Source organism: Struthio camelus, chromosome 18 (genome assembly GCF_040807025.1).
Source record: "Struthio camelus isolate bStrCam1 chromosome 18, bStrCam1.hap1, whole genome shotgun sequence".
Classification (NCBI taxonomy): domain Eukaryota; kingdom Metazoa; phylum Chordata; class Aves; order Struthioniformes; family Struthionidae; genus Struthio; species Struthio camelus.
In genome coordinates, this window is record NC_090959.1 from 17,677,365 (window position 1) to 17,705,351 (window position 27,987).

Sequence of the window (27,987 nt, forward strand, 5' to 3'; positions counted from 1 at the left end):
TCCCCTCCCACCGGCGCACCGGCAGCACCATGGCCGCGGCCCCGGCGGCCGAGGGGGGCCCGGCGGAGCGGCCGGCGGCGCCGGACGACAGGTAAGGGCTGCCGACGGGTCCGGCGGCAGCGCTGTCCGGGCCTGGTTGCCATGGCAGCGCCCGCGGCGAGGCCGCGCTGCCGCCGAGCCCCGGCCCGGCCCGGCCCCGCCGGCCGCATCCCGCCACGGCGCCTGGGGGTCGCGTGTCCCCCCAGGGCAGGGCCTGAGGGACAGGGAGGCCCCGCCCCAGAGCTGGCTGCGTCCCTGTGGGCAGGAGCCTGGGGGGCAGCGCGGCCCCCCCCCCCCCCCCCCCCCCCCCCAGAGCTGGGTGCGTCGCCCCAGGCAGGGCCCGAAGGACAGCGATGGGCTGTTGCCCTGGGCTGTTGCCCTGGGCTGTTGCCCTGGGCTGTTGCTTGGGGACCTCCGCAGGTGTCACGCGCTGGGGTGTCCGCCCCGACGTGCGCTGCTCCCGGCTGAGCCGGGGTGACCCACCCTCGGGGGCCTGGTGGCAGCGGGGATCGAAGCTGCCCCGCTGCGTCCTGCCCTTTCTCGGAGCCGGTTCCCCGGCGGGACCCGGCCTGGGAACAGCAGCGGCTTCGCCAGCCCGGCCCAGCCCTGCCCTGCCCGGGAGGCCGCGCTGGGGCAGGAGGGCCAGCAGCACTCCGTTTTGTCAGTGACCCCGGGACACATCCCGTCCCCCACTGCGATGCGGTTAAGTGCTTGCGAAAGCACTCGCTGCGTTCGTTATAAGCGGCTCTCGCTGCGGCTCTACAGCCAGTTTCCGGACCGGCCCCGCAGAGCGCCGCAGCTGAACTGCTGCTGCCTTCAACAGCACGACGGCGTTGGTGGGGCTGGAGCCTCCCTGAAGCCGCCGTTTGCCTTTACCTTGTTTTGCTGAAAAAACTCCTTCTGCGTTGAAATCTTTCAGCAAAGAAAGTTTCTTAATGGGCGGTAGATCTGCATATCGCAACCTTTGGAAAGTTTCTAGGAAGCACACTCCTGATTGGGGCCTTAGTCACTGCTTTTCTCCTTCCTCGTTGCTTTTTGTAATGGCTGGCAGACTAATCCGCAGCGAGGATTGGTCCCTGAAACGTGCTGAACTTGAGCTGCTTGTAAGTCAACTGATATGCGTGCATCCACTTTGGAGAACATGAGGCGCTGGTGAAGCAGGGAGGGGAAACCTCCCGGAAGTTTGCTCTCTCAGGAGTAATATGTATTTTTTGCCCAATCAGAAGACAGATTTTTCGCTTTCTTTTTTTTTTTTTTTTTTTTTTAACATTTTTGTCCTTGGGCTGCGAGGAGAATAATCAATTCCAAATGTGAAATGCTCAGGAAGCCTCTTTGGGTGCTACCGAAGCACTGCTCACGTTGCAGCCTTTGTTTTTCCGCTCCTGGAACGGGACCCGAGGGAGCGTGCCTGCAGTCAGCACGAGCCAGCGGTCCCTGATGTGGTGAACGACCTTGGCCGTGGCCGCAGAGAAGAAAACTTTCAAACTTGGGCGCTGCGATTCTTTGCTGAACAAGCTGAGCTCCGTGTGAGTCAGTGAAAAACAGACCACTTATTTTCATAGCTAAATATGGACCCGGCAGCTGCCTTTGAAAATGTTGCCCTTGCCCTTCCTGTGAGTCAGTTGCATCAGTTTGTAAAATGGAGATTGTGAATGTGAGTTGTGTAGTAGGGGAAGAAAGAGCGTTACTGAGTAATACTAGCTAGATAAGAGATGAGTAACTGAATTGTATAGCAACGTCTATTTTAACCAAGGAGCAGGCTGCCGGTTAAATTGACCACAGGGTTTCCATGTCCCAGCAGAGAGAGAATGCTGGCTTCACTTCATATAAATAGCAGCAAGGTAATTGGATTTGAAAAGAAAAATGTTTATCCTTCTGTATTTACTAATCAAAGTCCTTAATAGAGTTTAAAACTGTGTGCTTGTGAACTATGTAGAAGCCTATTTCTCTCGGCGCTCCCAGCACTGATGGAAAATAATTCTGGTAGAGGCAAGGTAAGGACACCGCTGCCGAGCTTGGTGTGAGTTTAGGGAAAACCGAGCTCTTGATCTGAGCTGAGTTTCTTTTGAAGAAGGCCTGGCTGCTGGAGGTGATCGCTGTAACAGTCCAGGCCTGCCCTGCCTGGGGTCACTTGGCATTTTGGCTGAGGCCGTGGAGCTGGCATTTCTGTTACTCTCACCCTGGGATGGGTTTGCAAGAGGAGAAGGAAGTCACAGTCTCTTGCAGGGTTTGGTGGCAGAAGGAGTACAGGCTGGTCGCTCCATCCTGATGCTCAGGGCTTCAGAGCCTTTTTTTGTGCATTCCTCGCAACAAACTTGTTCTCTAGACTGGCTTGCTCACAGCATCGTCAGGGTGGTGGGATCCTGCTGTGTCTCGCTCTGGTCCCTGGATGAGGGTATTCCTGGTGCAGGGCAGCACCACATAAAATAAGGGTTCGCATCTTCTTTTTGCACTAGGCCATAGTAATGCTCTTGATCTGATGCACAAGAGGTGCAGATGCAACCTGCTCCCTCCTGCTGCTTGCTGAAGCTGGACTAAAAGAGGACGTCTCCTCCTGTAAAAGCAGATGTGGTGGGCAGCTCTGCGTGACAGCAGCTGAGGCTGCGAGATCTGCCCGTCCTGTTTCAGGCCTGTTTCAGACCACCTGTTGCTGGTGGGAAGGAAGGATTCTTCCCCATCCCAGTCCAGGAGGTGGTCAGCAGGCTGACCGAGTCTCAGGTCCTCATGCTTAGCCTTATTGTTTGCCCCAAATCCAGTGGGAACATCAGCTTTCTAGCAAACCCAAGTATAGCGAGTCTGTTGCCTGAGCGTGTCGGGCCTGGATCCCATGCTCTTGCGGTGTCACAGCAGGGTCTGTGTCCTGCCCCACGGCCGTGCTGAGCAGCAGCGGCTGCTGTGGGGAATCTGCTCACGCAGCAAAGGACAAGCTGTGGCCAGAGGGCTGTGCGCAGGGGTGCTTGCTCCGCCTCATTGTGCAGTCCTGTGTCCTTCCTCCCCAGCCTAGCAGGCTGGAAAGACAGTGACTTGACTGTGATCCAGGTCATCCGTCACCTGGAAACTGTCCTGAGATAGTGCAATTGTTTTCAGCTTAAGAAAAAGATGCCATAACATACAAAAGCCAGACCTAACTCCAGGTTGGTACACGCAGACCAAGGCAAACCCAACAAAAGCAAGTATTAAACAACATGTTCAGGGATAGGAACCAACCAGGTTTGGCCTCCAGACTCATGTGGTTCCTGCCTCTCTGTACAGCTGTGATGAGAGCTGGGTGAGTGACCCAGGGCCTACCCTGTCTTGGACAAAAGAGCTTCTCCTCTTAGTTAATGTACCCATTGAAGCAAAGCTATATTTTAATGCAAGCACCTCTTATCTTTTCCCTGGATGTTTCCTGAGCTTTCACATGGCCTGCATGGATCCGATCACAATATTCGGATTACAGCAACCAAAACAGGAAAAGCCGCGTTCAATTCAGCTTCCGTCCTTAAATCCCAAGGAAAAACAATTGATCAACTTTCCATCGCTGGAAGGAAGGTGGAGGAGGAAAAGGGGACCCCAGAATTCATGGCTATCTTGTGAATTGGAACGTATCCCATCCCAAATTCTCTGGGATGGCACTGTTGCTCCCAGCTGCCCAGCACTGACTGTCCTGCTCCCACCATATACTAGCCTGAATCTCCCTTCCTGCAGGTAAAGTCCTCTTTTTCCCATCTCTAGTGCACATGGAGAACATCTTAGTCTCTTCCCTATGTGACAATCTTTATGTATTTCAAGGAGCTCCCATTTGCTTTTCATTTCACTTTTTTTTTTTTTTTAGATTAAACTATCTTATTCTTTCAACTCTCCTTACAGAATGAAGTGACTTGAAGTAGTTGCTTCTATTAACCTTCACCATTTTACTATTTCTTGCAATTTTAAGTCCAGCTCCTGGAGTCCTGTGGCTTTAGAGAGTGAATTTGCACTTTAAAAATCTTCTAGAACAAAAAAGTCCAAAAACACGAGCTTCAGCTGGTTTCAGAGCTCAGAAACCAGGAAGCGAATTAAAAAACCAGCTGACAGGCTGTCCGATCTGCCTGTTACATCTCGCTCCTTTAGAGCTGGTCTCATATCACAGAGTTGGGCACTGTTTTTGCACAGTTGTCATTGACAGCATCGTGGATTGTTCATCTTGAAGGTCAGCAAGCTCTTTGTGGGAGGCGATGTACGTTACCGGAAAGCAGAGCTATCGGTCCTGCTTTCACATGATACCTATCATTCTTTTTAGCGTTCTGCGTACCCACGCCAGCTCTTTGCTCAAAGTTGGAGGTGATTTACGAAGGAAATGTTTGACATTGACAAGGACTTTTTTTTGTTGTTAGGATTAAAAGTTGGTTCAGGCAATTCTCTTCCTACCTGGGAGCTCGGTTAGGATGTTGAATAAGCTGTTGAGAGAATTGGTCTCATTGCTTGGACGCTTTAAACAAAGACAGGAAAAAAGGCACCAGGGAGTGTGTGATAAGGAACAATGATGCATTGGCAAGGACTTGTTAAGTTCAAATTTCTTGTTCCTTTTTTTTTTTCTCCTTTAATAGGAAAGAATAGAAATTGCTACGGAAAAGAATTTTATTTTTAAACTTCTGAAAGGGCTTCTACAGAGAAAGGGGAGTTGATACTAAAATTACAGGATGGAAAAGGTGCCTTTGATCATCAGTCATTTTACTGGCATTGTTAAGGGTAGCGGCGAAGGCCAGCGGTTTGAGTTGGGGACACGTTACCTCTGCAAACCTCTGTCACTGTCTCCCTCTTCCTTCAGTCAGGTATTCAGAGGCCAGAGTCTTTTCCTAAATGTCCCTGTTTTTTTCGCAGTATTAGAGGACAAGCAATCAGTAATTAGAGATCTGTTTCAGTGTAATATTCTCCTCTGTCAGTCCCACTGCTGATCATGAGCACAAGCAGACTGGTGCAAACCTTACAAGACAGGGACTTCCTAGCTAAGAAATTGTCCTCATGATGTCTTTTAGGATTTATTTTGCCTTTCCAGAATTGGCAGTATTGCATTAACTGGGGCCCATGTCTCAGTACAGGCAGGAACCAGGCACCTGAGGTTTTTCTTCTAGAGCCAGCTGGAGTTTGGTTTCAGCTACATATGTGGCTTCGTGGGGAAAAATCTGGCCCTTGACTGTCACACTTGCCCCACGAAAGGGCAAAGGCTGAGAGGAGGCCATCTGTGGTGCTCCAGTTCTGCTCCAGAGCAGTCCTCGCTCTGGATGTCCCAAAGCTGGGCTCAAGACTGGCGCGGGTGGGCTAGCCCACAAGCTCGGGCGCAGAGGGAGCTCGCCTGCCAGCGCGCACAGAGGCAGGCAGGACACCGACCATGCCAGGGATCGCTTCAGGAGCTGCTCTACGCTAGCAGACCTGGAGGTCTGGTTGTGCTTGGTGCCGCCCGCCGCTCTTTGAGTTGGGACGCATGGGTGCAATGCGTCCCAAGTGTCTGGAATAACCCCATTGCGTCTGGAATAGCAGAGGGAGGTGTCTTTTCACCATCTCTGGACCCGTCTCCCAGCATCCGTCCCTGCTTGATGCTAAATGACAGGGGAGCATCCTCTGCTGCTCCTCCTTGGAGATGTGTGCAGTGAAGCAGAGCTCTTGTCTAACCAGTGCTGAAGGTGGGCTGGGGAGCTTATTTGGTATTTGCAGGATCCTCATCATCGTGACTCACTGTCACTGGCAGACCGCGCTTGCTGCTCCCTGCTTAGGGTTTTGGTGTGACCTCAGCTACCTCCTCCCTTTCACATCAGCCAAGTACTGTTTCTTGGGTGCTGCTCTTGCATCAGTCCATATGGCGCATATGGACGTCATATGGAGGCATCCGTGACTTTGGAGCATTGTCTAGAACCACTGCAGACAATTTCTCATGTGCCATGGGAAAACAAACTGCCTACAGGCTCCTGTTTGCTCTAGCTGACTGCTCCGTGGCTAGCCAAGGCCTTTTTTGCCATGGTGCCCAGCTGTCTCTGATCCTTCGCTGGGCATGTTGCCCTTCAACCCTGGCTGCCTGCAAGGGCTGCTCAGCGCTTGGTGCCGGGGCCGAGTGCAGGGGCCAGCGGCTGGGCTCCTGCCCTTCCCGGGGAGGCTCCCGAGGGGAGAGGAGCTGCTGGCAAGCAGCGCTGCTGAAACGGCGGGGAGGGCAGCAAGCGCCTGGCAGCGGCAAGGCTGAGCACGCACAGCGCGGAGGCCTGAGCAGCCGGGGGGACGTTATTCTTAGTCCACCGCAACCCCGGGGTGTTGAGTTTCAGACTTGTTTATTCTGGGGCTGGAGAGCGAGGAGATGGCAAGGGGCAGCTGAGCTCCAGGAGCACCCACGGGAGCACTTGGGGCCGGACTTGTCTCCTCCAGAGGGCTGGACAGCCCTGCACCATCCCTGCAGGGCTGCCCCGCCGCCCCGGCACAGGTAGCAACACCCCTGCGCTGCTCCCGGCCCGGAGCCCATGCCGCTGCCTCGGGCTCCGTCGGTGCCGAGCGGGGCGTTCGCTTCGGCCCCGATCCGTGCCCTGCCCGGAGGCTGTTCCCTCCTGCCCGCCGCGGGGGGACCCGCTGGCCCCGCTTCAGCCTGTGTCGCGGCCGGGGGCTCGGCAGCCCGGTGCCGCGGTGCCCGCTCACTTACCGGGCGGCAGGGCCGACCTCTCCGCTCGCCGAGCCAGCTCTGAATGTCAGAGGCAGGTGAATGAACCCTGGTCCCAAAGAGCACAGGCGCGGAGGGTGTTTATTTGTCTGTCAGCAGAGGGGCGGTTAGAGGAGGTGTCACTTCTGTCCCCCCCCCCCCCCTTTTCTTTAATCAAGCCAGTGCTATTAATATCAGGTAATGAACGTAATCTCTAGGTTAAGCTATCCTCTTATGCACGCCGGCCGCTCCGCAACTCCAAGCAAAAGACACTCCCCCGGCAGTGCTCTTCTTTCCTTCCTCCATCTTCCCGTCCCAGCCCTGTGCTGTCGCTTCGGGCCCGGCGATTCGGCTCGGGGTTCCCCTCGGGGCCCGATCCCCCTCCCGCGTGCCCCTCCGTCGGAGGGGAGGCTCCTGCGCATGGCTCCTCTCCGCACAGTTTGTCCCGAGCGCTTCGCTCGCATGGCAGCCCTCTTACGATCCTAGTGCCTTGGACGCAGAGAGACGGCAAGCCAAAAAATACACAGGCGCGCACGCAGAGTAAACGCCCCTCTGTCCGGGATCGCCTGGGTCTCTGCAGCAGGGTCAAAAATGAGCAGTCCTCCCGGCTATTCCAGCGTCCGGATATCAGGCTGCTGGGCCCTTGGGCCTGAAGGCAGGTGAGTGCCGCCTTTGCTTCGGTTTGGGGATTTTTTTCTGTTGCTTTTGATTCCCCGTTTTCTGGGGAGCGGCTTCTCGGCTGCCCTTGTCCTGGCAGCCCTGCTCCCGCTTGTCTGAGGCTGGGAAATAGCAGGCAGCAGCTGGGGGAAAGATCAGCTTCCCACGGGACGCGGGATGAAACCGGTGCAGAGAGCCTTGCAGCAGCCTTTCAGAGAGACTTAGTGGGTGGATTTGAAGGTTGAATATTTTGGTCAGCACGTTGCTTATGGGGCTTGGGACCAGAGGAAGAGCTCTCCCATTTGTCTGGGAGGTCGGCTCTGGGGGTTTGTTGGTTTTCCTTGCTGGCTATGGAGCGTGCAGGCTCTTGGGACCCACGCCAGTCCGCTGCCCAGGGAACGGGACGAGCGTGACGCCGGGCACAGAGGGGTGCTCCTTCCTCAGCCCCCATAAATCCATGCCTGGAAGCAGGGAGTAGCAGAAAGCTGTCTGCTGGTCCATGATCTGCACAACTCCCATCCCTCCTGCCCAGGCCCAGCTGGGGGTTACTGCAGGGCAGTTAAAGCAATGGTATTAACTTCGTGTTTTAAGTAGAGTTCTCCTCCTCTGGGTGCTTTACCTTGCAAATAGGTGCATTGAAAATGCTTTGCTGCTGCTTCAGAGAATTTTAAAAAGTGATAGAAAAAAACCCAGCAAAATGAGATAGCTGAGAAACGGCTGGGATCAGACCTCCCTTTGGAGGACAGGAGAGCACTTTCCTGGCAAATGCAGCAGCCTAAAACAAGCAGCAAGTACAAAACTTGAAGTGTAACATCAGCAGAGAATTTATGATCTTTGCAGTGCTCCAAAACAGTCATACAGCCCCGATCTCCCCCAAAGCCCATGTTTATCTGAGATAAATCTTGGGGAAACGTTGATTTAAGAGGTGGATTATAGAATTTATGTAAAAGTCCAAGAGTATTTGGATGAGAAAAGACATTGCAAATGAACTCTTGGAACAGGATTAATGATCTTCTGAATCCAAGAGTGGGCCCCTGGGAGTGCTAGTAGAGGATGGCTCTGCTTCTCACAGATGGAAATTCCCCTACTGTCCCTTCCTTGCACGTATCCGTCATCCCGCAGCGATCGGCACAAGGTACACTGCCCGCAGTCCCAGAGAGGATCTGTCCGGTAGGTCCCCTCTGAGCCTAACGTGCCTGGTGGGCTCTAGATGCCGGGAACTCGGGAAGCGGGGAGGTGGTGCAGTGAGACACGAGCAGATCGAGTTGTCAGCTTTGACACATGGCTTTTAATTCTGGGCACAGCTGAAGCCATTGAGTGTCAAAACCTCCTCGTCCCTGCAAAGAGCTGAGTTACGTTGAGTCTAACTGAAGGTGCCAGTGGCACAGCTTGGAAGGATCAACCTAGTGGTCTGGCTCTGTTCGGGCTCCCAAAACCAGTGGCCTCTCGTAAAGTGTGGGGTGAGGTTTCAGCAGTCGTCAGGTGGGCCTGACTTCGAGTTGGTTTGTGGCTTCTGGCCTCCGTCAGCGTCTCGGCCTGCGAGACGCCGCGTGCCGGCACGCAGCACGCTCCGGAGGTTGCCGATCGCTCAGCCGCGGAGGTCCCCAGGCGGAGAGGAGCCGTGGCGGCTGCCTTGGCCCGAGGTGTGCACCGGGAGCCGTGCAAGCATCGCGCTGCGCGAGACTGGACTCATCTTTGTGCCGTGAGGTTAGTGCGGGAGAGATTGGTGCCAGACGCCTGAGACGAGGGCCTGAGCCTCGTCTCCCTGACCCGCTCGCGAGCTGGGACCTGTGCCGCCCACAAACCGATGTGTGCAGCCCTAAAGAGAAGCTCGAGTGCAAAGCGCTGCCTGAAGAGCCCTCAGCGTTAAAACTCCCAGAGCAGCTCTCGAGTGACCGCAGTCCCTGGAGAGGGGGGCTGGATATCAGATGAAAGGAACGATTTTATTTTCTGGTAAACAACTGTGTCTTTGTCATCTCTGCTTTTATCAGGCTAAAATGACTTTGTTTATGCACCAGCATCATCGTCTGATGTCAGCCCTGCTCTGGGAATAGTGCACGGTGGCTAATTGCCGCTGCAGAGTCACTTGTGGGAGAGCAGAATAAAAGATCCCATCTGTTTTTGCTTTTTCTGCCTCTCTGATGGAAGAAGCCATGTTACTTCCTTTTACGCAGAAAGAAACTCCAGAAGGCTTTCCTGGCTGTTCTCACTTTGTGATGTTGCTTTTAAAAAATGATTGTTCCAGTGTTTATGGCTTCTGGACAGGCTGGAAGCCTGCGGTGCTCAGTCCTGGCTGTGTGCACTGCGGGCTCATGCTTGCGATGGGCAGTTTTTAGGCTGGCACCTCTGGACCTTCGGAGAGATCTTGTAGGTGAACTTGTAGGCGAGCAGCACTCCTAGAGATAGCATTGATATAAGAGTGCCAGAAACAGGGGAAGCACCGAGATGTCCATTGGTAGGGATCGCTGCAGAGGCTTTGAGCACAGATGGCTGATCTCAAATTTTGATCATTATCTAAAATTATTCTGAAAAGGGATGGGGGAGGGAAGGGAATTAATCTTCATACCAAAATAGCTTAAAAACAAACAAAAGTTCATGAAACCCTGCAGCTTAAGCCCTTTCTAGAGCAAAAAAATAACAGAAAGGCAGCAAAGCTGCTCCAGCTAGGCCAGGCTGTACCGAACCGTGCCTGGTTTGGTGCGTTCCTGCTGCCTGGGGCTCTCTGACCTTGCAGCGATTTCGTCTCTGCTCCAGGCAAGGCTGGGGAGAGGAGAGTGGCCGCTTGGCAGAGAGGAGTGAGCGTGAGCAGGGGAGCCCTTTGCACCGACGTGGAAACCGAGGCTGGATCCAGCCCTGCGTGCTTGCCTGGCCTTCCCACCGAAGGAGCCGAGGGGGAGAGCGTGGCAGGCGTCCCTGCCAGCCTGGGGAGATGATCCCTCTCTAATCCCTTGGCCACGTGCCTCCCTGCTGCAGCCGAGTCCCCCGGCCGGCGGGGAAAGGTTACGGCCGTGGCCATCCCTCCGTGGCCGCAGCCCGCGGCTGCCCCGGCTGCGGCGCGGTGGCCGGCAGCTCGTGACCTCTTCCCGTCCTGCTCCTCTCGGCCTGTGCCGCCCGTGGAGGCGGTTTCCCTTGGCCTCTGCCCAGCGTTTCTGGGACGCCTCAAATGCGTTTGTTGTGCTCGGGGAGGAGGTGCTTGGGCCGGTATCGAAGGCACCCCTTGGCTCTCGCAGCGCGCTTGGCATTAGGGGGAAAAGGCTCATTTCCTGGCCAGGGATTCCTCCGCCTGCGTTGCTGGGCACCTGGCTATAGAAATGGGGCAAATGACTCCGCTGCCTTCGCAGGGAAGGCACTGCTGCCCCGGCTCTTGCCATTCCTGGGCCAGTTTGCGGACCCTCAGCTGGAAGGAGAGAAGAGCTAAGCCTGCTTCCAGCCCTGGCGTGTCCTTAACCCCTTCTGTGAACTTACAAGGAGGAAATATCCCTCCCGAGGCTCCGAAACAGAAAGTGGGAAGGAGCACAGATAGCAGGAGCTGGTAAAAATAATCCTCTCCGTCCCTGCGCTGGCTAGGCAGCACGGCTGCAGCTTATCTCCTGGCCAGAGTCCACTTATCACCTCCCAGCCCCTGCTATCCCGCTGCCAAGCACAAAAGGGCTCTGGAAGGTGGTTTGTTCCTCTCCCTCCCCAGGGCTGCAGTGGGAGGTTAGATAAGACAGAGGTATTTAGCAGCTCAGCGCTGGCTGCTCCAGGGCTGCACGCAGCAGCCAGCTGCACAGCGCCTGCTCTGTGCTGGGGCTTGGGCCACAGAACGAAGCAGATGCAAACACCTTCACGGCCTCGGTGAAGGTATTTCTCCCTGCAGCTCCTGCCTCAGCGCCGTGCGGAGCCTCTCTGCCTGGCCCAGGCAAGCTCACAGCCTTATGCCAAGGGGTTTCCGCCCTAACGGATGGGAGGACTAGAAGTTTAGCACAGGAGTGGGGTGCTCTAAATTGGGATAGAAGTGGGACTGTGTGTGGAGATGAGTGCAGGACAAGGGTGTGCAAAGCAGAATGAGATCTAACTGTAGCTGGGAGCGCTGGCCTCCCTGCCCTGGAAAGGTGTCTCGGGCACTTCAGGACAGGTTATTGCCCTGTATAATAAAACTCCTCTGTGCTTATGAGAGCTCAGACACTAGAGTGTTTGGCACATGAGTTCCACAAGCAATCAAGCTGTAGGATGCAATGCTTGCATTCCACCTTTTCCAGATAAAAAAAAGTGATACTGCATGAGAAACTTCTAAATGCTGACCATGGCCTGTGATCAGAGAGGCTTGGGTGCTAGTAGTGGTGCTGCACATCTCCCCCTCCTGCCTTGTGTCCCTCCCTCACCTGTACTGGCAGCACAAGGTCCTCCCAGAGACCCTGCTCCCCAAGCAGCGGCAGAGTCAGACCCCTTATCGGGGGCAGCCTTGCTCTGAGGTGCTCTGGCCCGGGGGGAACACAGGCCTCTTTTACACCACCAGCTAACCAAATTTCTTCCTCTCCCCAGCAACAGCAGTGCTGAATCCTTAGACCGGCTGTACCCTGCAGTGGGGTCCACCAAGCCACCCCGAAAGCGGACCACTAGCCAGTGCAAATCGGAGCCACCCCTGCTGCGGACAAGCAAAAGGACCATCTACACAGCCGGCCGGCCACCGTGGTACAATGAGCATGGGACACAGTCCAAGGAGGCCTTCGTGATAGGTAGGAAGAAGCAGTGCATGTCAGGGCTCTGTTCCACCTCTGTGCTTCAGCTCCCCAGTGTTAGCGTTGGAGGCAGGAGTCGCTTTGGGACAGGCTAGCGCTGAAGGCGTTGGTGTACCTGTCTTGTGACTCTGAAACCAGAGTCCCTGGAAGGATTCCTGCTTCCCTCACGCTCTTTACGACCTTCAGGGTGGCTCCAGACTCAGGGCTGGGAGTTGCTCAGCCCAGGCAAGAGCAGGGAGGGTCCCCATGGTTTGTCCAGCATTGACTAGGCGAGCCCCTGGAATTGGGCAGAAGAGGGGAGCTTGCAAATCGGGGTGATGGACTGTGGAGGGGAGGGGGAATTTTTTTCTGGCTGTTCTCACAGCTCTTACAACTTGTTGCCTGAGTTGTCACGGGTTCCCAGAGATTTAGTCCAGACTGGCTCTCTTACCAGCTCTCCCCTTGTTACACAAGCATCACATGAGGAGTTTCACAGCTTTTGCTGCCCATTAGTGGCAATTATAGTATTTCCCATTTGGCATTTTCAAGGATAACCTCTCCCTTGTAGGGCCTATCAATTTCCCTCTTTGGAGGTTCCTTCCAACTCACTCAGGGCAACAAAGCAAGAGCTGGGCTCTAGCCTGTGCTTGGAAAGCCAGACTGTGGGTGAGGTGGCTCCATCTCCGTCTCTCTGACAGGCCTGGGAGGAGGCAGTGCCTCTGGGAAGACTACAGTGGCCACAATGATCATTGAGGCTCTTGATGTCCCGTGGGTGGTTCTGCTGTCCATGGACTCCTTCTACAAGGTGAGGCTGCTTGTCATCCTGGCCAGGCTTCTTGGGCTGCCCTGGCCCTTGACGTAAACCCCCTGACAGGGAAACACAGTGTTTGATTAAGTGAGAGCCTCAGTTTTCTCCTGGCCCTCTCGGATGGCAAGCGGGGCTGGTGGGCAGGAGGAGCACAGCGGTGGGGAAGGGAGCCTGCCAGAGGGGACGGCCGCAGGCTCTGACATTTCCCTTGTGAGCAGGTGTTGACCAAGCAGCAGCAAGAGCAGGCGGCCAGCAATGACTTCAACTTTGACCACCCCGATGCCTTTGACTTTGATCTCATCATCGCCACCCTGAAAAAGCTGAAGCAAGGCAAGAGCGTGAAGATCCCCATCTACGACTTCACGACCCACAGCCGGAAGAAGGAATGGGTAAGGGGCACTGAGGGATGTGGGGCAAGACAAGGGAGGGACAGCCCTACCAAGGCAAGGGGTGACATTTGGACCCCTCCAATGCCTGCCTCTTGCAGGCAGGAGATCTTGCAGTTGTCTTCTGCTCCCTGGCTGGCCCAGGGCGCGTGTATCAGGTGAGCAGCGCTGCCGTTGCAGTCATTAACAACCCAGAGAGGACTGCTGGCAGCAAGGGCAGCTCTTGTTAGCATGTGGCAGAAGCAGGCACGTGCAGAGCAGGAGGGGTACAGTTTCATCCAAACTTGAGAGGCAGGGGCAAGGATGTCTGTGCAGTCCATATGGATCTGTTTGGTCTGCTTGCAGGGGCCGGGATGTTACAAGGGGCCGCAGGCTGTGCGGAAGAGGAAAGCCATAGCTGGAAGGATCCTGTTTGTGTCACATACAGTATCCCACCAGCAGTTTTTTGGAGAGCTGTCAATGTCCTCAAAGCCTGGGGAATAGAAAAGGAGCAGAAATTCACATCCTTCCTGTTCTTGCTGATCTCCCTGTTGTGTTATCGTTTTCCCTGGAACGGGGTAGCTTTGAACACGCGTTCTCTGTCTAACCACGTTGATTTTGACTCTACAGAAAACCTTATATGGCGCCAATGTGATTATTTTTGAAGGCATCATGGCATTTGCAGACAAGGAGCTCCTGAAGGTGAGGAAACGTTTGGAATCAGTTTGTGGGAAGCCTGACAGGTGTGAGTGCTCCAGCCCCCCTGTTCTGCAGCCTGCATCACAGTACATCATAGGCAAAGAGTCGGTGCCCTGCGGCTCCTGCGCACTGCTGCACAGGATCCTGTTCTCTTGTAGTGCTTCAGTGCCTACCCCTACAAATCAGCACTCTGCTCCATGGCTCGCCCAGGGGAGATGGTGGGAGGATGCTTTCTCCTGAGGCTCAGCAGCAGGGAAATGGCCTTCTCCTCCAGGTTACCCCCAGCTGCTGCAGCTCCTCACGGTGTAAGAGAAATAGGCCTTGGCTCTTGCAGAGGCAGGTGGAAAATCCCCAGACAGTTGTCAAGCTTTTCTGCAGAGATCTTGGTCTCAGCCCTCCATTCCCAGGAACTAGGAGCCTGGTGACCTGGTCCCTGGCGGTGATGATGTATAAATATGACTAGAAATAGCCCACATCCGTGCTGCATGTCTCAGCTTGCATAGGAAGAAGCAAAGCCTGCTGTGCTTCTTTGTGGTGCAAAGCCTAAGGTTCCTAGAGCGGACTCATTCAGCACTTCAGGCTCAGGTGGTGCTTTGCTGGGAATTTGTTTTGGATAAATGAAAAATAGGAGGGAGTGAGCCATGCAAAAACCTTAGCCAAGTTCAGTCTAGAAAGTATCCTTCCCTGCCAAGTGAGTGTTTGTGTTATGCTTTCCTGGAGCAACGATGACCTCCAGTGGACAGCTGGGTAAATCCCCGAGGAGCATTTCCTCCAAACATCTGTCATTCTTGTCTTTTGCACTTAAGGGCAGTGTCATGAATCTCAGCCACGGAGGCGACCTGCTGTGCTTGGCTCCCTTCCAGCATTAAGAAGCCAGCACTCCTGCGTTAAGCCAGTTGGTCTGTGTCTTGGCCTTAACTTCTCTTTTTCCCTCGCTCTTGAATAGTATCCAGCCGAAGGATTCGGAGCTGTTTATAAAGGGGGACAGGTTTTGGAGCAGGAGAGGTCTTTCAGGGCACGAGAGTGAACGGCAGGTGGCAACAAGGGACTCATTGCAATGTCTGCGCTGTCTTTGGTAGCTGGCTTCAGGTTTGGAGCCTGCAGAGGCAAAGGTCACATCAGCCTGGTGTCTGTCCAGGCCAGAGCCAGAGATGAGCCAAGCTCCATTAAACAAGTGCTCTGCTGAGCGTAGGGCTCAGCCTCCTGGCAGCGTCTAGTGGAGAAGGTTAGTCCAGGTTACACGCTCTTTATTCCTTCCCCCTCATTACAGCTCCTTGACCTGAAAATATTTGTGGACACGGATTCGGACATCCGCTTGGTGCGTCGCCTGCGCAGAGACATCAGCGAGCGTGGCCGTGACATTGAGGGTGTCATCAAACAGTACAACAAGTTTGTCAAGCCCGCCTTCGACCAGTACATCCAGCCCACCATGCGGCTGGCCGACATCGTCGTTCCCCGAGGTACCTGCCCAGGGCTGCCCCTGAGCTACTGCGCGGCTCAGTCCTGAGCGGGACCTGAGCAGCCCAGTCCCTCTGCCGTCCCTTTTGCTCAGCTCTGCTAGCCAGCCTCCTCTGCTCTCCAGCTGGTGAGGACAGAAGAGGGGCTGCTGTACTGTGCAAAGCAAAGGTTCCCTCTGGTCCGGTTTCTCCAACACCAACCAAAAGGAGATTCCTAAAGGAAAGTATAAAAACACTTTTCCTTCAACCAGTCCCCTGCCCTACAGGCTCCTGCAGCTTAGGGATTTAAAAGGTAGAGGTGGCTTCTAGGTGTACAATACTAGATTATTAGGTAATAATTTAATAATAGCAAGAATGTTTCCCTGCTGAATGATGCTTTACAAGGGGAAGGCTGTTTGGGAAAGCAGGGATCCTGTATGTTCTTGGGCATAGAGGGGAACATGGGAAAGAAATTTGTTTCAGGCACTGTTAGCACTGTAGCTCTGATGCAGGCCATCTCTCTCTTGTTTTTGACTCGCTCCAGGAAGTGGAAACACAGTGGCCATCGACCTGATTGTTCAGCATGTCCACAGCCAGCTGGAAGAGGTAAGAGCTGCCTAGCCACCTGGGAGTCTCTGGTGGGTGTCAACCTTGCCTGTGCAGTTGCAGCATTGCCAGGAACTAGCGCTCTGGGTGCCAAAGCATGGTGGCCAGGCAGGAATGGCCTGGCTTCCCTCTGTGCTCTAGGCGTGTGAGCAGCAGGGCTGTCCCCAGTAAATCCTTTGAATCTGGGTCCCTCCACTTCACCGAAGGAAACTGCCTCATCCTTGTGCTCTGGTTACTGCAACGTTCCTTTGCAATCTGTGGCCCAGCAGCAGCTTCCTTCCTTCCCTGTCTCCCTGGGAGAACAAGTCAAGTGAAGACAAACTAACCATCTTCAAATGACCTGAGTGATGTACCCTTACAGCCCTCCCAGGCCCAGCATCACACCAACACCTGCAGTATTTCGCTATCTGACTGCTGGCTCTGGCTTCTCCTCTTTGCCCCCTTGCAGACACTGCTGCACACAGTCTTTCCAGTCAGGAGCCCAGTTTTCCACCTCTTTGTCAAGTGCAGCTTATGGCTATCAAAGCCCAAAAGCATATCATATTTTGACTCCCAACCTGAGTCCAGATCCAGCTATACACTCTTCTCTGCTTCCCCAAGGTCTTTAATTCTTTGCTCTGTCCTGGGCCAGCCCTGACCAGTGGGTTGAGTCTGGGACCCTTCGATCAGAGGACACTGTTGTGTGTTGCCGTTCCCTGAGCAGCACAGCGTCCTCCTGCTCCTTGTTGCTGGGATGGTTTGTAGCTTTGGTGTTAAGTTGTGAAGATGCTTGCCAAATCCTAACACTGCAGTGCTTTTCAGCACTGGAGTCAGCTTTGCTTCTCAAGACACCTGCTCTGCTTGGAGCGATGTTCTGGAAGGTGGCAGGAGCCTGACCTGGAGATGGATGCACTTGGAAGTAAAGGTCTTGATTCCTGTAGGCCTTTCTGAGCTCCCAGATGGCAGGAGCGCTCAGTCTCTGTAAGCGAGGCTGCACGCGACAGCATCTTGCCTCCCACGTCTGCTCAGGAGAGACGACTCTTATGCAAAGGCATTGGAAGGTTCCCCCTCCCAGAGCTCCTGCTTTCTGCAGGGCTGCAGGCAGCAGTCAGAGCCTGCTTTCCAAGTACCCTGATTTTTAGCACCAAACTCTGGCAGGTTGAGAAGCTGGTTTCTACACCCTGCTCCTAGGTCACAGGAGCATTTGTCTGTGCAAGGCCCACCACCCTGGCATCATCTCTAATGCCAGGCTGAGGAGGGCACGCAGCCTTGGAGCACAGACGAGGAGGGGGAAATAGCTGTTTCTCCTAGCCCTTGGGTTGTGGAAATGAAAGCTCTCAGCTGCATGCTGCAGCCCACAAACACAACAGCTCCTACCCAGAGCACTGCTGTGAGCCAGGCTAGGGGTTGGTTGGGGGGGATTTCATTTATTTGGGGAGGGGAAGAAGGGGAAAAGGCAACATATGAATGCAGGAAAATATTCCTATTTTTCCTTTTCTTTTATCTTGAAACGACCCTGGTGTTGACAATGCTTAATACCGGTTGCATTGTGTCTTTGTGTTGCTGCCGCAGCGTGAACTCAGTGTCAGGTAAGAGTCCCTAACTCTGTCCTGTCTGTGCAGCCCGAGGCATTTCCAATGCCAGGCACTGCTTGGCCTAACCGTGACCTGCGGTCGAGACCAACAGCTCACACAACACGCAGCCTCGTTACGCTCATAGCGGACGAAAGGTCACCTCGTCCTCAGCTTTGGGGCCGGCGGGGCCAGGGCTGTTCCACAGGGTAGGATACATCCTGTGAGGGTGCCACAAGCTCATGCCCGGCCTGAGCACAGAGCCTGGAAGCTGGGGCAGGGTCAGGTTTGTTAGCTGGGGACCCCACATCTCTGCAGGGTGGGAGGCTTTGCATCCTGGGATTCTCTTTTATTTTCCTTTGTCTTCTAAGACAAGAAGTTGTTCAGAGCCTCTCTCCATCCCTGAACAGAGCCTGGCCAAAAGGGCACTTGAAATCACAGTAAGGGCTTAGATTAAACAAAGCTGCCTGAGGACAGTGGGAGCCCTGGATCCACACTGTGCAGAGAGGCTCTAAGCCACAAGTCTAGCGGCACCCAAAAGGAGCATAACAGCTTTGGTGTGGTGAGATACCTGCTTTTATGCAGAACCTAAAGAGGACAAATTCCACGGCAATTACTTTGAGACTAAGAAAATACTTAAGCCATAATCCAGCAGGGTTTCTAATTTCTCAGTACCTACAGGTGGATGCTATAAAGTATACAGCACTTTACTTAACCTCTTCAGCATTTGAATCCAGATGGGACTTATGCTCTCTTACTTCCATTAAGCAGCCAGCTAAGTTTCCAGGTATTTTTGTAGGAAGCAAATGGGATGCATTACTGCAGATGGGTTTCCATTTAGATCTGCGCTGTATGGAGACACTTAACTCGAGTAACCCTAAAATTTACATTTGGCATACAAAAAGGCTTTTAAAATACCTAAGATGAATAGGAAAAGGCTCTGCTTTACTTGTTTTTCTTTAAGCCCTCTCTTTCCCAGACTAGTCAATGTTTCATTTTATTTTTGTTAGTTTGTTTGTGTAACGCCATGGGGCCTGACATTTCCATACAGACATTTCAGTGCCATGTGTAAGCTTCTCTGTGTGTCTGGAGGTTCAGGTTTGAAGGTGCTCTTTGGTGTGGAGAGAAGTTTGTTGCTTTAAAAAATTACAGGAAGAACATCAGAGAACAGATGGAGATAGATATAGATAGATAGTTGTAAGATTTCTTTTCTCTCCAGTTGTTCTCCTCTGTTATCAAAGTAGCACTCTGTAGAGGTGATCTTTGAACTTTCTTCATGCCCCTTAAAAATCAAATATTTAATAATGTGTCAAGACAATATTAGTAATTTTATGATAGCAAGTTTGGAAAGGTAACTTTGGCCTCCACAAATAACTCTGTGATAACCACAGCCACAGAAATTTTTATGTTCTGTTTAAGGCTCGTAGTTCCCATTTATGCCTTTGCCAGAAAGTCTGGAAAAAATTTCCTGCAAAAGTCTGTTTACACTCCTGGAGCCCCAGTGGTTTTACAGCTGTTGCAGTTTCCGATCAGCTCCTCTGCAGCTCTAGGCTAGAAAGAGGAGTGAGGTGGATGGAGATGTATATCAAGTGAGACATGCTTGGCAAATACAGGCTTTTCAACTAAAACAATTCCCCATCCTCCAGTCTTGAATGGCTTCATCTAAATGTCACAGTTGTTCTGATGTCAGTGCCTTTTGGTGGCTGCGGGGACACAGCTAGGCCTTTGTCTGTAACAGGTAGAATAAAACCGTAACGTTTAGATCTGGCCCCAATCCTAGATACTTTTCTGGTCCTGTCTGACTGTCAGTTGCTCAGATTAGTGGATTCCCAGGAGTTTACAGGAAATGGTGCTGTTCCCTGGACATGTGGCCCTGGTTTTCCCCTGTAACTGTTGGCTGCTGAGGAGCGTGCTGCTGGACAGAAAGACACTTTCAGAGTGCAGATCAGGTCTCAGTGTCATTGCAATCAGGAAGTTTTGCATCCAGCTTCCCACCTGTTTAACCATGGATGTGCTGGAGGTGTAGTTACACACACATACTCCCTTCCCCCGCACCCAGGTGAGTATTTTATCTCATGCCCAGCAGCGGAGCTTGGGCCCGCGAGCCCAAACCTGCCGAGGTGTGATGCTCTCAGCCAGGCCTACTTTCTGTCCCTTCTTCCGTACTTTTTTAGCAACAAACCCAGTTCTTGGAGCTGGTGCTCTTTTCAGCTGAATTTCCCTTGCCAGGCAATATCCCCCTCTCCCCAGGTCTCGATCAGCTTGGCATGCCCTTTGCCAATTGTGTCTTTAAATATCAACCCGTGGCGCATTTTAATAGCCCTTGCTTGAAATGTCAGCCGTGAAAGCCAGCCGCTGTACGTGTTTGAAATGCCTTGACTGCATTAGCTTCTTTGTAGCTGGATGTCTCTTGTCTGCTTCCTGTTTGACAGCATGCTCAACAAAGAGCTGAGGATGTTCCCTGAAGCCTTCCTGAGAGATGGTCACCCCCTTTCTCTCTCTTTCTTTCTTTCTTTCTTTCTTCTTTTTTTCCTCCTTTAAAGCTTTTGTTCTGGGGGGAAAAAATAAGTTTTCAAAGTGAGACATTTTCTTAACGTGCTCATGGCTGCCTGTCTGAATTTTCCATCGCCGTGCCGCCACACAGGGGGAGGGACAGGAAGCATTGCTCTCACGCATGGGCCGCCTGCTCGTCGGGACGGCGGAGCCCTGCTCCCTCCGTGCCTCCCGGCAGGCCCGGGCGAGGGGGCGACCGCAGCGCCTCGGCCGCTAGCGAGGCGGCAGCCGGAGGGGTCTCTCTGCCTGACCTGCAGCCTGGCCCTGCAGCCCCTCGGCACAGCAGCGTGTGAGCCCCCCTCCAGGGGATGGGGACCCCAGGGCAGACCCGAGTGAATGCTGGGGAAGGTCTTCCCAGCTGGCAGGGACAGAGCTGGGACTCTGTTCCCAGGCTGAGCCCCTCCAGGCTCTCTGCTTTCCGGGCTCTCCAAGGCTTGAACAGAGCCTCTCCTCAACGGGCCAAGAGGTGGATGCCTGTGTGGGCCCACCAGCAAAGCTGCGGGGCCTCTTTGCCTGGGAAGGGGCACAGGAGGGGTTGGACGAAGGTTTTGCGAGCTTGGTCTTGAGCCCCTGCCCTTGCTTGGGGATTGCAGCAGCTCGCTGAGGCCCCCATGAGCACTGGGCAGGCCCTCGAGGCATTTCCATCCAGGCTTGGAGAGCTGCTGTCCGGGACGGACAGCATCCCTGCTGTGACTCTGGGGCGGTGAGAGCAGACGGGGCTTTTTTCCCTTGGAGCCAGGGCTGTGTCTGCTGAGACCTGAGCAGGCACCGTGGAGAGCAGATGTGACACCGCTTGGCCACCAAGGCAGGAACACCAGGGTCTGTACCGCCTGCCGAGCCCGCTGCAATGGCCCGGGCACTGGGCAGGTCTGGGAGCCACCGATCAGTTAGGGCTTTTTTTCCCCCCTCCTTGGACTAATGACAGTGCTTTCTCCTTTGTTTCCTGTTGTGTTTGTCTCCTTAAACTCTCATGTTTCCTGTCTTGTCTCCCCTGAACATCCCTCCTACCTGGTGAACAGAGGAAGCTGCGCTGGGATATGTGAGGAGACAAACGCTAACGGCCGTGTTTTGGTTGTGACGCTAACGCCGGTGGATGGGGGCGAGGGCTGCGCAGCACGAGCCGCGTTACTAACCCGGGCAGGGGGTTCGGAGAGACCGTGCGCAGGGTCCTGCTTTGCTGGGGCTGGGCAGGTCAAACCTGGGGGGAGGAACTCGAGAGACTTGATGCCCTGGCTCCGTCCTGGGACCGGGACCTGCCTCCGTTTCCCTGGAGAGCGCCATGGGGACGCCCGCAGCGCTAAGCGACTTTCCCGGGCTCTTGGGGACGCCACGCTAGAGCGGGGTTGAATCCTGACCTCTCCAGCCCCACACCGAGCACCAGCCCCTGAGCGGGCGTTGCAGGAAGGTGCAGAAAGCTCGGTGACAGATCGCTGACAGCGTTTCAGCAGCGCCTGTTCACAGCTCGGGGTGCAGGGGAGGTGTTCCCAGGCACGTGGTGCCGCTCGCAGAGGTAGGAGGACTTGCTGGTATCTGTGGCAGGGAGCGGGAGTCGATTGACACAGCTTGTCACAGGAGGCACCGCAGAGACTGGGGCAGGAGAGGAGCTGCCCGTCCCACTGGCACCAGGGGACACTGGGTGTCCCTGGGGCGCAGAGGCGGCAGTGGCGGAGCGGTGCCCGTTGCCTGCCCAGGCATGTGTCCCCACTGGGCTGGGGCGGGTGGGAAGCAGCCCTGCGCGTGTGCCGTCCCCACGTCCTCCCCGCAGACTCCTGCCCGTCCGGGGGCAGCGGCGTGCCGGGGTGCCAGCGCTGCAGGGCCCGCTGCTGGGAGCAGGCACCCTCCGCCTGCCGCGAGCAGGGCTCCCATCCCCAGCCTGTATCTGCAGCTCAGGCCATGTCCGTGGACCCCCAGGAAGGGGTTAGACTGGGCTGGAGAGTGGAGGTGCCTGCAGGATCTGTCCCGGGGCCAGCGGCGAGGGGCTGGTGGGAGGCCAAAGCTGGGGGACGGAGAGGAGGGCTGCAGGGGCAGAGCTGCTTGGTGCTGCTGGCAGCATGGGCCTGGGCCTGGGAATACCTCTGAACGCAGCTGACCTGAATTTTGGTGACTAACAGTGCGGCTCGTTTCACTGATGGCCAGTCCAGGGCCTTGAGGGCTGCTTATCCCAAACCAGCGGTCTTCCAGCTGTGGGAGCGTGCTGGGTTGGTACCAGCCTGCCCGGCCTCTCCCAGCGGCAGGCGGGTCTGCGGGGGGGACGCAACCTGTCCCACACGCTCAGCAGCAGTTACGAGTTGGCTCAGCTCTCGGGAGCGCTCCCTGCACAGGGTCTCTGCTGCTACACAGAACTGGACTTGGCAAAAGAAAGGAGCCCTTAAGTACCCAGCAGGCCTTGGGAATGTCTCATTTGGCGTTGGTTGGCTGAGATTGGGAGATGGCTATGTGGATGGAGGCCTCAGGCCGTCTAATCCTGCCACCCTCCATTCCTACCCAGTCATCTTCTTTGTTGTCTTTTCTGCTTGTGTGCCTCTGTGTGTGTGTGCAATTAATCCAGGTTTCTGCTTGATTTGAAATTTAATCACCTGGTGCTTTCGTTTGTTGGCTTTCTTCTTCTCCCCAACATCTCTCTGACTGGAAACAGCCGCTCTCACGTTTGTGGTATGACGTGTGGCTTTCTGAACCCAGCCCTCCTCCCAGACAAAGTTGCTTGTCCATCCTGCCCAGCCTTATGAGAGCCAGATAGATGTGACCTTCATCTCATTACTATCGCGCTCAAATAGAGAGGTGACTAATGGGGATCCATTGTAAGCTTCCTAGTGAATGGTATTCCCTTGATCCAAGAATAGCTCTCAACCCTATTAGTTATGTGGAGATGAGTCACACAGAGCCAGTCCTGTCCAGCAGTAAAGTCTTGAAGCTGTTCCCGGTTTGGTATTGATTTGACTTATCTCTGAATGGGCCAGACGCTCTCTGAAATGGTCTCAATGCAGCCTGGTTTCTTCATCCCTCAGAGGTCAGCAGAGCCATCCCCATGAATCTGTCCTATCTGATCGAGCCATGTGCCAGTGCAGGCAGCCTGGCTCCGTCTCCAGTTCCTAGTGACATCTATCTCTCGTTTTCTAAGCCAGAGAAAACTGTGCGATGGTGGTTCCTCAGCCAGTGAGTTCAAAATCCATCACCAGCCCATAGCTGGATAAAGACTCCCAAGCAGAAGATGTTTTGGCTTTGTTTTCCATGGACATTTTCTTCCCAGCCTGTGGAATCCGGAGGGCAAAGCCTGGCGTGTCCCAGCTGCCTAGCGGGAAGGAAGCAGGTCCTTGGGCATTGAGACCTCCTGCCTTTAGCTCTGGCTTCGCTGACCACCTTTTCCCTGCCCTTTTAATGTGAGGAGGTCCCTTTGCCATCGCAGGTGTCCAGGCAGGGCTGGCCGCTCATGTGGCTCGGCTGGGTGACCCTCGTGTGCGTTTGCAGTGTGAAATGAAATCTGGGAGGATGGCTCTGGCTGTGTGCTGCACTCCAGCCTTCGGGCAGGCCTCGCCTGGAGCGGTTCTGACGTCACGTTTGGTTTTCAGGGCAGCCCTGGCCTCTGCCCACCAGTGCCACCCGCTTCCTCAGACCCTCAGTGTGCTGAAGAGCACCCCTCAGGTGAGGGGCATGCACACCATCATCAGGTAAAGCCCCCCGGCACCGCAGCTCCTCGGGCGACACGGGGCTTAGCTGGCAGCTTGGTGGGGCTCCGGTTGGTTTGGGCTCCTGAATCCCAAGGGCTGATGTTGCACCCTGTCCCTGTGGCTTGGGGGACAAGGGACAGGACAGCCTTCACCTCTCACGGGTCGCCTATGTGAGAGGTGGTGTTGGGCCCAAGCCAGAGCATCTATCCACAGGGCATGACGCACTCGAGGCTCTGGCGTGATCTGCGCTCTGAGCTCCTGGGGTTCATACAGGGAGAGCTGGGTCACGCGGAGGTGAGACCTCCCCAGGCCACAGTTCAGACCATGCCATGGTAGGCTCTGGGTGCATGAGCCGGGTGCATGAGGGTGCCCTCAGAGGCTTCCACTGGCTTGAAGTGCTCTATGGTCTTGCCAACAATTTACCTGCTTTTTACCTTAAAACTGCCATTGCAATTCTATCCCATGGGCGCCATGGAAACAAGAAGCTGACAGCCAGAGAGGGTCGGCGGGCTGCCCTCCTCCAGGCAGCTTCTGGCTCTGTGAATATCTCCTGGGACACATTTTGGTCCACAGCTTGCATTGCCTTTCCCTCCCCTCTAGAAACAAGGAGACCAGCAGGGACGAGTTCATTTTCTACTCCAAGAGGCTGATGAGGTTGCTGATTGAGCACGCGCTCTCATTTCTCCCTTTCCAGGTAGGTTTGGGGTGTACTAGGAGGATGGGCAGCAGGGTGCTGTGTTTCATCTCCAATTTCTAACCTGTAACTGCCAGGAAGATGGGGCAGTCCTGGCTCTTTCCTGCAGCCTTCCCCATAGCTCATCCTTTTCCTTCTGGATTGAAATGGGGCCAGGACTCCCCAAGGCTGTGGAGCGATAACATGACCCTACTGTGGTCTGTTCTTTGCTAGAACAGCCAAGCACATTCAAGAAGGGAAAGCCCTTTATTGCCCCTACTTTTCCCACCCCAGTGACCCATGTTCCTGTGCCTCTCCATGCCCTCATGTTGCTGCACGTTTAGTAGGCAAGGCAGTGCAAGGAACATGCCGGGGCTGGGAGATAGGAGGTCCATACCGGACTGGGCAAGCATTCATTTGTAAAGCTGTACCTCCTGCAGCAAGGCCCAAGTGGAGAGGTTAACAGCATGGCAAGGACCTTAGATTGGTCCCACTGGCAGTCCAGGGACTGGTGCTAGCCTGTGGTCTGGTCTTTGCTGTCACACACCCCCAAGCCAGCACTTGGAGGCTGGAGGGTCTCCTAAGAGATGACATCCTTTGGCACAGCCCTGGGGACAAGTGCAGGAAACAGCCACATTTCCCAGACATCTGCAGTCCTCATCCCTGGGTGATGATGCTTTGTCCAGCCTCCATGTCCAGTGCACACCTGGTCCCTGGTACCAGGGCTCCTCCAGGGCCACGTCAGAGCCTGTAGTAACACTTCCACGTGTTTTTTCTAGAGTTGCACAGTCCAGACTCCTCAGGGACAGGACTATGAAGGGAGGACGTACAGCGGGAAGCAAGTAAGTGGAAGTAAAAGGCACTATTCCAACCTGTCATGTGGGGTTAGACTGAAGTCCTGTGCATTCAGGGGAAGGACACCCCTGGCTTCTTGGGGCTTAGATCAGGCATGCGTTTGGTACCTGAGGTACCTACCGTCACGAGTGTGTACCCAGTATTGTCAGGACAGGTGAAAGGTCAGTGGCCAGGGTTGTCACCAGTGTGCTCCAATGTCCCTCTGCCACTGCTGTCCTCCCGCTGTGGGGGACAGGTGAACTCGGAGCAGCACAAGCCTCTCCTGGAGAGGACGTGCTTCTGGGTCACCCACCACAGGCACCCACTGTCCAGGCACGGTGCTGTACTCGGGGCGTAGTTCCTGGTTTAGCCTAGTCCTCATCTAGTCACTCTGCTGTGCCTTGCCGTTCATCCTCGCCGTGCACTGCAGATCACCGGAGTGTCGATCCTGCGGGCGGGCGAGACTATGGAGCCAGCACTGCGAGCTGTGTGCAAAGACGTCCGCATCGGGACCATTCTCATCCAGACCAACTGCAACACGGGCGAGCCAGAGGTAAAAGCGTGCGCCCTGGGCTGGCGAGGGAATCTGCTGGCCGTCAGCATGTATTTAGGAGGTGACTTGGGTATGTCATGAGAGCTCTTCAGAGATCTGAGAGTTGACCTTGGCAGGGGGTGAGCGCTCAGAAAGCGAGTGCTTTGAAAGCTTCTGAAGTGGGCTTTCCAGTGTGTTTGTGCAGGCAGGGACTGGTTTGCTGTCCACGTGTTTGCCACCAGTGCCTGACCCAAAGCAGACAGCTTGGATCCCGGAGATACAGAAATGCATCAAGGATCCCAAGATGGACTGACATGGCCCAGTCCTATGCCCCTCCAAGAGGGGATCGGCACGTCCCTCAATTCGGTGTGCCAGGAAAGATCCCGGCGTAACGCCTCATGCCTCCAGCCCCTGGGCTGATCTCTCTCTTGCCTCTGCCCAGCTCCACTACCTGCGGTTGCCGAAGGACATCAGCGAAGACCATGTGATCCTGATGGACTGCACAGTCTCCACGGGTGCAGCAGCCATGATGGCAGTGAGGGTGTTGCTGGTACGGAGGCTGTGGGGTTCTCTGCAGAGGGTCTGAGGTTTGGTTGGGCCCCAAGAAACATGCAAAATACCAGTGCCAAGTCATATTGGGGGGGGGGGGCCTTCCTTGAAACTGGTCCCTCCTTGGGAAGGAAGAGGACGGGGTAAAGCATAAGCTGGGGTGACTGTAGCCTGGCACTGACAAAGTCACTCCTTCCTTGGGCAGTAACAGCCTGGATTTAGTTGGTGTCTTGGTCCTTTGCCTAGTAACCCTGGCCAGCTGCTGGGAGGGGAGAAGAGAAAGTGGCTCCAGGAGGGCCCTCGATTGCTGCTGCTGGAGACGCAGGCCGCTACACAGCTCGGATACCTTTACCCCTTTGCTTCTCAGCCCATGTGTCTCCAAGCTGCATCTCCTACCCCTCTGCCCTGTTTCTGTGCCTCTCCTGCAGGATCACGATGTCCCAGAAGACAAGATCTTCCTCCTCTCCCTACTTATGGCAGAGATGGGTGTCCACTCAGTCGCTTACGCTTTTCCCCGGGTGAAGATCATCACCACTGCTGTGGACAAGAAAGTGAATGACCTTTTCCGGATAATCCCCGGCATTGGTGAGTATCTGGGTAGGAATGAACTGTTGCAGGGGAATTTTGTTTCTGGCCCACTCACGAGAGGAGGTAAAGCCTGCTGGTTGTCAGCAGCAGCTTAGAGCTGGCCTTGTTTTACCTGGGAACCTGCAGCCTCTTCCGGATCGTGCTGCCACAGGGGTGGTGGGGTCAAGGAGTGAACGTACGCACTCGGAGCACCATCAGGTATCCCTTCTTGGCAGAGGGGGCTGTTCCACGTGCCACGAGCCTCCTGCAGCCCAGGTGGAGAAGCTGGGCTGGGACAGCCGGAGCGAACCTGTGCCTGCGCATTCCCTGAGCTACCGTCCAAAACAAGCTCGTCCAAAACAAACGCTCCGTATTCGCTCATCCTCACCTCTGCTGTGGTGCTAAAACAGCCTCCTGGCTGCTCCAGTTTTGCTGCTCCGCAAATTTTAGCCTCGTTGGAGCTGTCAGATAGAGCTGCTTCTGTGCGGCTGTGGGCTGGGAGGGGGCAGGCTGGAGGGGCCGGTTCCCAGGGCTGCCCGCAGAGCTGTGCCTCTGCCGTGACTGCCTCTCTCTTGCTCGCCCCCAGGGAACTTCGGTGATCGGTACTTTGGGACAGACGCTCCTCCCGACTGGAGTGATGATGAAGATGCTCTTAGCACTTAGCTGGACACAGAGATGCCACTGAAGACGGGCAGCTTCAGCACTGCACCTTAACCCTTTCCTGTCCATTGCGGAGAGATTTCTCCCTCCTCTTCACCAAGCATAGATATTTTTTTCAAATCTTACATTGGAGATCTAGGGCATATTTTTTCAAAGAAACACAAATCCTAGTTTGACCTTGTGGACAGCCACATGTCCCAGGGTAGAGTGGAGTTAATTTATTTTAATTTAAATATTTGCCTATATAACTTATTGGAGATATTTTATAAAGAAAAAAATAATAAAATTTTTCTCTGTTTTTCTTGAATGCAGCCACGGGCTGGCGGTAGCCCTGCCCTGAGGAGCTGCTCGTCTTCCTGGGCTCACCCAGGAGGAGCAGTAACCCTTCAGCCTGCTGCCCGGGGAAGGGAGGTGCCACAGCGCAGCAGGACCGCTGTGGCTGCGGGGACGGGCGATG

The 27,987-nt window shown here is 54.8% G+C and overlaps 1 protein-coding gene across 4 annotated transcripts; it reads left to right on the top strand.

The window, feature by feature from the left end:
* On the top strand, nt 1-27,816 carry UCKL1 (uridine-cytidine kinase 1 like 1). Of its 4 annotated transcripts, none has more exons than XM_068912191.1 (15): nt 1-91; nt 11,858-12,051; nt 12,732-12,838; nt 13,060-13,230; nt 13,837-13,908; nt 15,176-15,365; nt 15,886-15,947; nt 17,499-17,515; nt 23,617-23,715; nt 24,316-24,409; nt 25,168-25,230; nt 25,653-25,775; nt 26,197-26,304; nt 26,732-26,888; nt 27,457-27,816. In XM_068912191.1, exons 1-15 carry the CDS (start codon nt 30-32, stop codon nt 27,531-27,533), a joined length of 1,596 nt encoding a protein of 531 aa, XP_068768292.1. In that variant the 5' UTR covers nt 1-29; the 3' UTR covers nt 27,534-27,816. The 4 variants fall into 4 exon arrangements, with proteins under 4 accessions (XP_068768292.1, XP_068768293.1, XP_068768291.1 ...); XM_068912192.1 differs by lacking the exon at nt 1-91 and adding an exon at nt 405-1,565; XM_068912190.1 differs by lacking the exon at nt 1-91 and adding an exon at nt 3,101-3,726.
* Nucleotides 27,817-27,987: the final 171 nt, after the last annotated feature.